Here is a 12,520-nt window from a genome sequence, read left to right as displayed (position 1 = left end):
CAAATCCATACGAAGTGTCTCAGAGAAAGCAAGATGAGTGAAGCTGTGTCGATCAGCATCTTCCAAAATAAGTCTTGAATCAGTGGATTTTCTCCAGATAGACTCTCTCCTATCTCTCACTCTCTGCGGATGGCGCTTACCCAAAGTCCGTCGACGTAAATTACACAGCCGCAAACAACTTCTTCAAGTTTTAATGACCCATCACACTAGATGTGAATGCACACAACTAAAATATTTATGCATGATGGACTTCTGATCAGTGCCTGCAGGGTTTTATTACTCCTTTTTTTTCCCCCAGGTTTGAGGTTTGCACACTTTAGTGGATTGTAGAAGACAGTGATCCCTCCCTGTAGGATTACCAAATGGTTTGGGATGCACAAAGGTGGAGGTGGGGAGCAACACACTGCAAGCTCTTGCTGTTGTGCTTGCAAAGCAGCTCTTTCATGGACCAGTGTTGATTATTCAAACCGCCCACCCATCAACGATTTTACCATTTATCCACATATGGGTTATCCCTCGTGGCCTGCAGGTACACATCATGTACACCTGACATGCGTCATGTTGCAAAAACAAATGCATGCCACGAGGGGTATTACCCATGCTTCGCATGCATTTTTTAGCTTGCAGCTTTATACGTGTGAACGCTGCACAAAGTTTACGCCGGTGTAAGATATATCGCAACAAAATACATCGGTGCAGCACCGATGCAAATGTGTGCCGTGTGAACACACCTCATAATAAATTTGCAGGCCATTAGTTGCTAATCCCTGACGTTTCGCCTCAGTTTAGGTTACCCCACAAATAATGTATTGTTGTACTTTAATATTTTCTTGAAGGCAAATTAGATCGCTTCATACTGAAGTAAATATTATTGTCTTATTGTCCAAGTTTAAAATGTTACAAATCACCAAAGCCAGTGTATGTGTGAATGGTTGTTTGTTTGCACGTGCCCTGCGAATGGCTGGCGACCAGTCCATGGTGTACCCCGCCTCTCACCCAAAGCCAGCTGAGATAAGCTTCGGCTCAGCCACGACGGTAGTGAGGACGGAGGTGGTACAAAAATGGATGGATGCTGTGTCTATGTCATATCAAACAGAAAGGAGGCATTAGGTCAATGTGTCATCATGGTAATTGTAATGTACAATGAGCACATAGCTTTGCTTTAAAAGACTCGAAACAGCAAGTGCTGTCAGTTTTCCATTTGCAAAAGTGTTTTTACAATTGTTTGTTCGTGTTTGCACCCATATTTGGAAATACATGTGTAGCAGCCATCCAGGAAGTAACAGAGAGGCTTTTCCGGCTGGTTTTTCTATTGCTGTGAGCGCTCTGAAGTCACTCAGCCAGTCCCTCTTCTATTCGATGTGCCGTCTGACATCACCGTGATGAAGCTTTTTTCAATTCGAGGGCGCAACGTGTCGTGACACAACGTTTTGTCCTTGCGTCCTCGCAGCACATACATAGTGAATACGTTTGGTTCACGGAAAATTGCAAGTTACTCAGTGCAAAGTTAAAAAAAGAAAACAAATCCACCCTTGTGCATATTTAAACCGCTCTCTGCGCTAGCTAGACTTGCACTCAACATCAAAATGAGGCCGTTGAACATGAAGTTCAACAACTTATCATGTTCGCTCCCTGGTCATTGCTGTCATTTACCGTCCCCCAAAATTCAACCCAATATTTTTATCAGACTTCTCAGATTTTGTCACACAGCTTTCACCTATCTCACCTTTCACTCTGCTCCTTGGCGACTTTAACTTCCACATTGACAACACCAACTGCAAACATGCCTCTGAATTTCTTGACCTTTTGGACTGCCTTAACTTCACTCAACATGTCAACTTCCCCACCCACACCCACGATCACACTCTGGACTTGGTCTATTCCACCGGTCTCACCATTGAAAAACTCTCTAGCACCAACCTCAACATTTCCGATCACCTGGCTATCACTCTGGACCTCCACCTCCCTACCCCCATTCCCAAGGTAAAACGCACCATATCATTCAGAAACCTCAAATCCGTTTCCCCAATTGAATTCTCTACCTCCGTCCTCAACCTCAGTCCATACTACCTCCTCCACTGTCCCATGACCCCACTGTTCTCATCAACTACTACAACAGCACTCTCTCCACCTGTCTTAACCAACTCGCCCCCATCAAAACCAAATCTGTCTCCTTCACTCGCTCAGCCCCCGGTACACCCCAGAACTCCGCAAACTTAAAACCCGAAAACGCCAGCTAGAAAGACTCTATAAAAAATCCGCTTTAACTGTTCATCTCCTTGCCTACACTGATCACCTTCAGTTATACAAGACCGCACTCAACTCCAGCCGTTCCACCTACTACTCCAACCTTATCCACACCGACTCCAACAACCAAAAGGCTCTCTTCTCCACCGTCAACAAACTCCTCAAACCCAGCGACAATATTTCAACCTCTTTCACCGTTGACAAATTCATTCCTATCCCACTTTCAATCCAAAATCGACATCCTCTACAGTTCACTCACCACCTCACCTGTCCCCCCTCCCTTCCTACCAGCATCCATCACTCCAACTACTTCACTTCTCTCTGAATTCACACCTGTCTCCATAGCCGAACTCACCAATATCATTTCAACAATGAATTCCTCCACCTGCACACTGGATCCCATCCCATCCATCTTCCTTCGTCAAGCACTGCTTTCCCGCCATCTCCCACCTCGTCATGAACATTGTCAACTCCTCCCTCAACTTTGCCTATGTCCCCTCCTCACTCAAACTGGCTACCGTAACCCCCATCATCAAAAAGCCCGGACTGAACCCTTACATCATGAGCAACTTTCAACCCATCTCCAACCTCCCCTTTCTGTCCAAAGTCATAGAACGTGCCGTCACATCTCAAATTAAAACCTACCTAAACAACAACCAACTTTTTGAACAATTTCAATCTGGATTCCGCACACAACACAGCACTGAAACAGCCCTCCTTAAAATCACCAATGACCTCCTCCTCGCCTCTGACTCCGGCCTACTCTCCATCCTCATCCTTCTTGACCTTACAGCTGCCTTTGACACCATCAACCATTCCATCCTACTCTCTCGCCTACAATCCCTAAACATCACTGACAAAGTCCTTACCTGGCTACACTCATATCTCACAGACAGGAAACAATTCATACACATAAACAACTGCTCTTCCTACACTGCCCCACTGTCCCAAGGTGTCCCCCAGGGTTCTGTGCTTGGTCCTCTCCTCTTCATTCTGGGAAAAAAATATATATAGAGTAGATGGTTATATTGTAGCTAGCTTCTAAACATTTGTGATTGGGTGAGGATAGTGGATTTCTTAAACATGCATTGACAAATAATTATCAAAAAATGATATATGTTCAGAGTGAATTTTGTTTTTATCCTTATTTAAAACAGCATTTTTGTCATACATCTGGTTAGGAAGTACGTGGTCCTATGTGGGCCCACAGTAGCACTGATGAAAAATTTTGGCCGCCTCCAGGATTTCAGTGCAGGCTAGACTGACAAAGCCTATGATACTTCAGCCTTACAGCATCTATCGGTCTTTCCACTTTTACATTGGAGGATATACAGTACTGCCGATCCTCTGCAGGGACACAGGGATGACAACCGATCAATCAATCACAGCAGTGAAACATACAGTCGACAGATATCCTTTCGCACCGCCTTTAGTCTATATCCACCTTCCATCAAATCACACACACACGCACATGCACACACACACACACACACACACACATACACACAGTATGTGACAGTGCGGACTGTTATACTGAATGTCAATGTTTCACAGAACTGTTGTGTTTAAATATCAGTTGTTTAAAGGGTAATATGTGTTTCCTATTTATGATAACATTAGCATTAACATTAAGCTAGTTAACAAAAGGCTGAGCAATGTTGTTTGCTGTTGTGATTTTCAGCTTGTGTTACAAATCCACAACATGTAATTCCCCTAGTTTGATGTGTAGTTTGACAGTAAATTTCAACTTGGGGCAGCATTAAACAGATTGGAACAAACCAAAAACCGTTTCAATATTTGTCAAAGTGCACCTTGATGTGACATGAGGTGAGTTCGGTTGGCAGACCCATAATACACTTGCACCTCAAGTTTATACATGCAAGTCAAAGCATCCATACATCCATTTTCTGAACCGCTTTACCCTCACAAGGATCGCGGTGCTTGCTGGAGCCTATCCCAGCTGCCTTTGGGAAGTAGTTGATGGACACCATGAACCGGTTGCCAGCCAATCGCAGGGCACACATAGATGAACACCCACTCTTGCTCCCACTCACACCTTGGGACAATTTAAAGTGTTCCATCAGCCTGCCATGTATGTTTTTGGAATGTGGGGGGAAACCGGAGTACCCGGAAAAAACCCACGCTGGCCCGCAGAGATCATGCAAACTCCACACAGGGAGGCTGGAGCCAGAATTGAACCCGGTACCTCTGCACTGTGAGGTCAACGCGCTAATCACTGGCCGCCTTAAGATAGTAACTGTAGCAGCAAAATCTCTCGTTTTTCTGCTGATTCTTTTGGAGTACACACACATCAACTGAGTCTGACTCAGGCTTTTGTGTTGTTGAGATTTTTGGCCAAGAAAACCAAAATGTCTCTGCGTTCCTCATTCACCGTAGAATGCCTTGAACAACAGACATCTACAAATGTACTGCACATACATTCTCATGCATAGATTGTTGCTTGAATGCATATCTTTTGTTGTGCAAACTGAGCCCGGATTGCAACATCAACCTCATGTTGGCCCCACCAGGCTAAGTGGCCCTGTGCAACACTTACTGTATATCTCTTATCTTTTTGTAGTCAGTCATCTCACAGTTTAGTTTGTCGTTATGCATTGTGTCTGTGTGTCTGAATCTTGTCCCGTCCTGTTGAACTGTCCTGTTGCAAGAGTTGTTATTTTTATGAAGGAAAGGCAGCACAGCAGGCATGCAGTTGTAGTCGTTGCACTTGTCAGCATTGCTGTTACGCTTCAGCCAGGTATGGGAAAAGATTACATCATTCAAGCCTTGCACTAGCTACGATAACCTGAATTAGCGGAAGCTGAGACATTCTTTCAATTTGACATTCAGTCATTTCATAGGTCAGATGGGACAACGGTATCTGTAATTCTATGGCGACATAAAGCTCGACATTAAAGCTTGTCAGTTAAAAAAAATAATAACTTCATCACATTTCGAGTCGCAGTTCAAAGCATGGGGAAAAAGTAGCAGATTCTCATCCAGACAGTATGGGAGGCCGATATGTCGTTGCCTGAGCTCTGTGTGCAGGTCTGGGTGCTTGTCCTTCAAGCGTTTGGCTCGGTTGAAGGTGTTTCCCGCCTTTAGTCAGGCACGTTGTAAAACACTATTCACACTGGTTTGTCCACAAGATGCAGCGTGTGACGTTTGCTGCCGTCATTTTGCTTCTCTGTGCTCCGCTGTCTCTCTTTCTCCCTTTCTCTCTCCAACATGTTGCTTCGTGCCACACTGCTCGCTTGTTTGCCCGCTGTTTCCTCCGGCCTGTTCCTCGTCAAATCAACTGTCGATACAACGCGGTAAAGTTACGTGGTGAGCGGCGCCTATGCAAGTACCGGTTCTATCCAGATGCAGTAAAGGATAGTTTCAAATGCCTCAGTGCCCCAGTGCCACATTCGAACCGGCGTACTGTGCAACACTCATCTCAAGGCACATGATTATGAATGGAATGTCTTGAGCTGCTGAATGCTTTGACATTTACTGTGGAAAATATAATGGATGGTGTTGGGGCAGAGTGGCCCCTTTCTCTTCCTCCGCATGTTCGTTAATTTCGAATGGTGAGGTGAGACTAAACTACCACTACCCACCATCTGGTGTGATGGCAGTAACACAGATACTTGAGAGTAACAGTTCCTCTTTGGATGTTAAACATGTCCTATGGAGGGGGGCCCTAAAAGTGGTGGGGGTCGAGGGGCACTGTTAGGTTGATTATTTTCAGTTATCATACATTCGCTTATCATTAATGTTATATTGATATTGAGTGATTGATTGATTAATTATGCTCACAAAGAAGAACGCTTATGACTGCAATCATTAATTGACTATGCCTGCAATGAAGAACGCTTCTACTTTTAATAAAGATACTGTATATTCTTCATTACTCACATTTATAATCAAGAATGCTTGGTGCACTGTGTGGAAGCTTAGGGACGCAACCACCTTTCCCAGGACGTGGTTGGGAAGAGATAAGTGTTAAGACTAAACAGTGAGCAAGGTTGGACAGTGAATGGAGCCATCAAAACCAGCTGCAACATAATGTTTTTGTAACAATTGCACACATGTACGTAATTTACACTCACATACACACACATAGTCAAACAAGTTCAGTGTGTGTTCAACAGCCCCCACCCTTTAGTTGGACACACCTATGTAGTAGGTTTCCCAATAAATGAGGAGGTGAAGGGGGGGACGTGCCGAGAAGTGAAACCGAACGCTTCCCTTCGTTCCCTCCTGGTACCAGAATTGAGTCTCCTGTCTCTTCCTTGTGTTTTATTCCTGAGTGTCAAATTGAATAAACCTGACAGGCACTAAAGGTGATTGTAAACACAGCGAGCAGGAAATACCCCCGACAACGTTCTACATTCTTTGTTTCTTTTAAATCCAACTAACGGAGAGGAATAATACCTTAACAATGGACAATATCCACACGAGTCCTCAGAATCTGCCTCAACGGTTTAAAACATAAAATGTACAACATGAACAGCCAATAATAAAGTTGCATTTCTAAGATTGGTGTACGCTTCATGCAGAACAGGGCTGTTTCACTCTATATTGTGACAATATTTTATTCAGACTCTCATTTGTAATGCTTCTGTCTCCTAAAGTATGTGTAGTTTCCAGAGTGCGAGGGAAATGTACTGTATAATCAACCCGTGGTTGGGCTGAATTGATTTCTATTGTGTCTTCAAAAAATGAGACCCTCGCCAAAGGGGGAAGCCTTCTCCTCTAAAAAGAGGAAAAATCTAAAGGCCTGCTGCTTCATACAAGCAACCAGAGTGGTTTGTGCTGGCCGACCACTAAGATCACAGACCGTCATTAGCATTCACAGAGCTGAACACGCTCTGCAAGAAAAATACAAATAAAAAGAGGGTGGGGGTGAGCAGAACAGCATGGGCACACTGTAACCCAAAAAAATGTTGTTCTCTCTTGTCCAAAGCAAACAAAATAGCCATTTTCACACGATCCCTCATGTGTTTTGCAACTAAACAGCCCCGCTGCTTACACTAGAAAAACTAAAAAAGCAATGCTGTTGATTGTGATGTGATATTTTCTCAACAAGTCGGCCCTGTCTACATCAGCAGTAACACTTTGCAACTCAGTGGGGAGTTGAGGCACACGTTGCCAACCATCAATAATTTATCTTCACAAAACAAGGATCCTTGAGAAGAATCGGAAATGCAAAAGAGCATTTTCGCCAAAGGAAATGGCACAAGCAAGTTTTAAGTCACACCAATGTACACAAGGAAGAAAAAAAGGAAAGAAAAATGAGCATTTGTCGGACTCTTGACAGAAGACTAACCTGCTTCTTTGGAGAGCTGCGTGAAGGCCTCCGCTCCTCTCTCGCCATAACTGCCCTCCGAGGCGACGGTGGAGACATAACTCCAGCCCATCGCACGGATTATGTCCACCATGGCCTGGGCCTGGAAGGAGTCTGGAGGAACCACCCTTGAGAAGAAGTCGTAGCGCCTGTCATCACTCAACTCTGGAGCTGTTGATGCATAGCTGATCTGCGGGATCTTCAGGAGGAGAAGAGGAGAGCGTTAACTCAAGCAAGGGTCATTTCAGGTGTCACCTTGGCATGCTGATCAATGTGGACTTATGCATTGAACTGTTTCTTGGAAGGAACTTCTTTGAGGCTTAAAGGAACTTCTTTCCTGGTTGCCTGGCAACTGCACCCGGGTAGTTAAAGTGGGTGGAGCTATATTAGGCAACATTCTCGAGATAAGAATGGTGGTGTCATTCCTTACAGCCATGCTGTACTATATCCTGTAATATAAGAGGTTGGACGATTTTTTTTTTTTGTAGTTAGCGCAAATGTAATGAGCCGAATAAACCAAATCGATGTCAATATTTTTTTTTTCCAGCCGTCAACCTGCGCCTCCAAACACAAGCTGTCTCACTCAATGCACAATTGATGGCCCATTCGCTCCAGTGAATTATAGTATCTCATTTTAAAAATTAGAAGGTCAGAGGATGCTTTGCAATGATGTATTCTAGCAAATGAGTATTTGTGTTACATGGATTGCTGCGAGAGTTTGTGTTTCTCTATGAGACCATGAAAGTGTCCGTGGTGTGTGATTGGATGAGTGAGTCCAGAGAGAGGAAGAAGAGGATTGGGTGCCTGTTGTCTGTAGTACAAAGGTTGACCATCGTGAGAAATTCTCATTGGATGGGTTGCTTTTTGGGCGACATCAAAACGTTCATATTCACAAAAAGTTATTGGCCAACCACCGCTTGAATTTGTTTTGTCATCTACATTACAGTGCAGTGTATTTTCTGTCGCTTCACTGGTACAGGAGGGCATTTCATGAATTCATTCACATTTGTGTATTTAAAATGACCAACTTAGCCTTTTCGTCCGCGCTCTAAATGCTTCATTTTGTTTAATCAATTTACTGCTTGTTTTTATAAAGTACGATATTATAGAGTGCATAATCAAACTGCACATTATCAGCACTTTGTGTTGTTTTTTTTTTGGGGGGGGGAGAGAATCCTCGAGTTACGAGCAGGATCACAGAATGAAATACACGTGTATCTCAAGGCGCCATTGAAGAGTAATGAACACTTGTCCATGTGGAAACGTGCCATTTTCATCCACATCCGGAAATCTTTTTCAACCAATCAAACTGCCAACCTGTCTATCTGAACCGTTTCTTGTATGCCGAACAAACACACTTTGCTTGTTTTTATGTACTGCTAAAACTCCACGCAGCTAATGATCACAATCAAATACTTTTAAATTCTGTCCGATCGGAAGTGAAGTGAGAAATAAACATCATTTTTAAGAGCATTGACATTTTTAGCTTGCCACCAAACTGCAAGATTATTGGGTGTGATCTGCAAAAGTATTCACTGGCCAAGGGTTGCAATATTTCACTCTGACATCTCATCTCTGAATGTAAAAAAGAACATCCCCGCGGCGATCAATGAGGTATAATAAATAAATACGTGTTTAACTGATAAACAGGCAGATGGCCATTGATCATCATGTTCAACAAGTTTAAGCATGGCCCTTGCACATGAATATCATTCAACAGCAATTAATTGCATGTTTTGCTGCTCCGAGTGGCACAGCCAGAGGACTGGTTGACAAACTGGCCTGCCAATCAAATTATCGATTTATATAACGTTCCATCAATCATATGAGCTTGTCCAGAATATTCCTGATGTAAATAAGGACTCTGTTACTGAAGCACATCTGGTTGTTGTCAAATGTTTATCAGGAATTCAAGCTGCACAGTGTCAAAAGCAGTCATTGAAAGCAAGGCCGTTTGTCTCTGGAGATTGGTCGTCAACACGTCATCGAGGATCATCACATTGGAAAGTCAAAGGCCTAATATAAATGGCTAGGCTGATCTTCTGAGCTGTATTTCCCTGCCTTATTGAAAGGCACTCTTTCAAACATGTCCACAAAAGGCTTTACGTGAGTCTTAGAGCAGGAAAGCAGTGTCAAGCTGCTTTGCAGATTGTGGCATCCAGAGGACATTTTGGAGATGTAGCCTAAGCTTGCTAGCTAACTGTAAATTGTCACGTTAGAAATGGGCTTGTAATGGTAATTAGGCACCTCACAATCATGCTGGACAGACAATGACTTGAACGAAGGCACTCACGTTCTTATACAGCGGGGTAAAGGGGAATCGTGCCAGAAACTAAAGTGCATCACACCATTTTAGTCACCGCCCAAAAATCTGGAAAATCGAAATAGTGAAATACAATTTAACACGACATCACCACGAAAGGTGGAGCAGTTAATCGACAACTAGTCTATTATAAGATGAACTGATCATTATTTTTTATAATTGAATACTCGTTTTGAATAATGTAAATATTGTAAATGTGTACAATAACATTCAGCTTCTCAACAGTAGCAGCAGACTGATTTGCGTTGAATCAAAATTAGCAAGGCATTGGCTTTTACTTTGGAAATCAATGATCAACATTTTTGCATGTTACGAACCAAACCATTTTCTCAATCACAATGTTTGTGCATTTTTTGCCCTGACAATTTGACATATTATTTTTAGGTAAAGGGATGGAAGGTCTCCGTGCCTTCTGCTCGAGAGTGACCGCCCCCGAAAACATAAATCAACGATGACTTAAATGACACTCAGAAAAGCAAAAATGTAATGCGCCAAACAGAAAATCAAGAGAGGTAATCACAAAATAAATTATATGGGACGTGGGAGGTTGTGAACACACAACAAAGGAACAAACTACACAAACAACTCCGAGACAGTCCAGTCTCCTACAAAAGGAAATATGTTACCAACCAAGTCTTGCGTCGTTATTAAACAAACACATGACGGAAGTCCGACAGAGCGCGGAAGCAAGTCATTCTCGCCGTACGTAAACTCTTCACAAGCATTTGCTCTGGAGCAAATTTAACCCAGTTGCGTTCACACGTGCAAATTAACATCGGTGCTGCTTCGCAAACGAGCATTTACTCCGGAGCAAATTTTTAAACCACCTCCCTGAGGTGGATCAAATTTGGTCCGGTGTAAAAGCTGTTTTCCGGGGCTACGCCGGAGCTAATTTGCACGTGTGAACGCTCTACTGGGGCAGCCCAGGCGTAGCACCGGACCAAATCTTGCCGTGTGAACACCCCTTTTATTCAGGGTGAAGGGGATTCAAATAAAATACAGATCACCCGACCTGCGAGGTTTGACTGTACTCTGAAGAGTCAAGGTGTATTCTTAACAAGGACTTAAGCGTTCATGTCGGAGGCCAAGAAGGGACTTTTCCCCTCACCTGCCTTTGTGAGTATTTTGTGAAAGGATGTGTCAACAATAGCTGTCCTCCTTAATAACGGCTTTTTAATCACAGGCATTTATCATGCTCAACCAACTGCTGATAATGTCAACTCAGCAGTGTGCATGTAAATCGACCAAATGATCTCATTGTGCAAACGGCTAAATCAATCCATTTGTCAGAAATATACACCGTTATAACTTATCCACCCCCAAGCATTCAACAGCTTTTGTAGTGGTTTTCAGCTGTATTTCCCAATGTCTTCAAATTTAAAAGGTAAAATTCTACAATAAAAGCCGAACTGCTGATTCTCCTCCCCGCACTGTGAATCATCACTGAATCAAAACACAGCCAAGCGCAGGCAGAAGGACTGATGTCGGCTTTCCCCCGGCAGAGACGGCAGCTGGCCGCATTTCGGATTAGAATCAATCAGGAGTTCACATTTGATTAGGATCAAGAACACCTCCAACGACTAGTCCAAGAATGGTGCCGTCAAGAAAATTCTCTGACTAGATTGGAACAATGTAGCATGTCGAAGAATCCCGACATTATTTCTTCGTTCTGTTCCACCACAAAATTTCAAAAATCTGAAATGCTAATGAGAATTAGAGTTTTTAACAACAGCAGATGCTCCACAATCTGTGTTGTTATGTCGGACCGCTGTTTGGAATCACTGAAAATAATGCTTCAACAGGTGAGAGGAGAACCAGAGCAGAAGAAGAAGGTTGGCCTGTTAAGTCATTCAATAATACACTAAAATAAAGGGGTGGGGGGGAGAATCATCAATCTTGAAGAACATATCTAGTTTTGAAAGCTGCTGACAGCACGTTTTCAAATTTCCAGAAGTTGGGATTGAATTCTCCTGGATATTTTGTCACATGCTGACAATTTTTCAATCAAGGCTGTCAAGAAAAAGACTTTCATCCATCTCTCTCAGGTCTACTTGCAATGATGGCTAAATATGGCTTGCGGACCCACAAACCGTGATGTATGAGAGAGGGCCGCAGCACGTCTGGGATCAAAATGCCCACCTCCCTGAAGACGAGACGTGCGGATGCACAAACATCTCTCTTCAACCATGTGTAGGAACTCATCATGCACTCTAATCAAAAGCACTGTATGAAAGCCATCCATTTGTGTTAGAGTGATCAAAAGCAGCCGGACACTGGAGAAACAGGAATGAGGACGCAGCAGCCGGCTAATGGGATCACTTCAACTTGCAGAGTGTGAGTTATAGCTCTGACCCACAACGCAAAGCGGGTCAAGCGCACAGAGCTGACAAATTGAGAAGCAGACGATCTCAAGCTCAAGATTACTCCATGCCTTTCAAGCAACGCAACCCCCCCCCCCCCCCACCCCCCGGAAAGGTCACACACACGTGCACTTCTTGTGCCGGGTGCACTGATTCAAAGAGGGAGCACAGTAGCAACAGGGGTGATTTGCATTTAAAAGGACTCACCTTTACAAAATGAGAAACATTCATTTGATGCGTTTGGTGCTAATGCTTTGG

At 43.5% G+C, this 12,520-nt stretch overlaps 1 protein-coding gene across 2 annotated transcripts in view; it reads right to left on the bottom strand.

Moving 5' to 3' along the window:
• Positions 1 to 12,520, bottom strand: part of LOC127595941 (metabotropic glutamate receptor 7) — a 124,273-nt gene that overhangs the window by 74,067 nt on the left and 37,686 nt on the right. For both annotated transcript variants that reach the window (XM_052057987.1, XM_052057988.1), the window contains exon 2: positions 7,562 to 7,778. In XM_052057987.1, the coding sequence (XP_051913947.1) occupies positions 7,562 to 7,778 (217 nt within the window). The remainder of the gene's footprint in view (positions 1 to 7,561; positions 7,779 to 12,520) is intronic.

Source organism: Hippocampus zosterae, chromosome 2 (assembly GCF_025434085.1).
Source record: "Hippocampus zosterae strain Florida chromosome 2, ASM2543408v3, whole genome shotgun sequence".
Lineage (NCBI taxonomy): Eukaryota > Metazoa > Chordata > Actinopteri > Syngnathiformes > Syngnathidae > Hippocampus > Hippocampus zosterae.
Note: the sequence above shows the minus strand (reverse complement) of the source record. Positions and strands in the feature narration are given on the sequence as shown.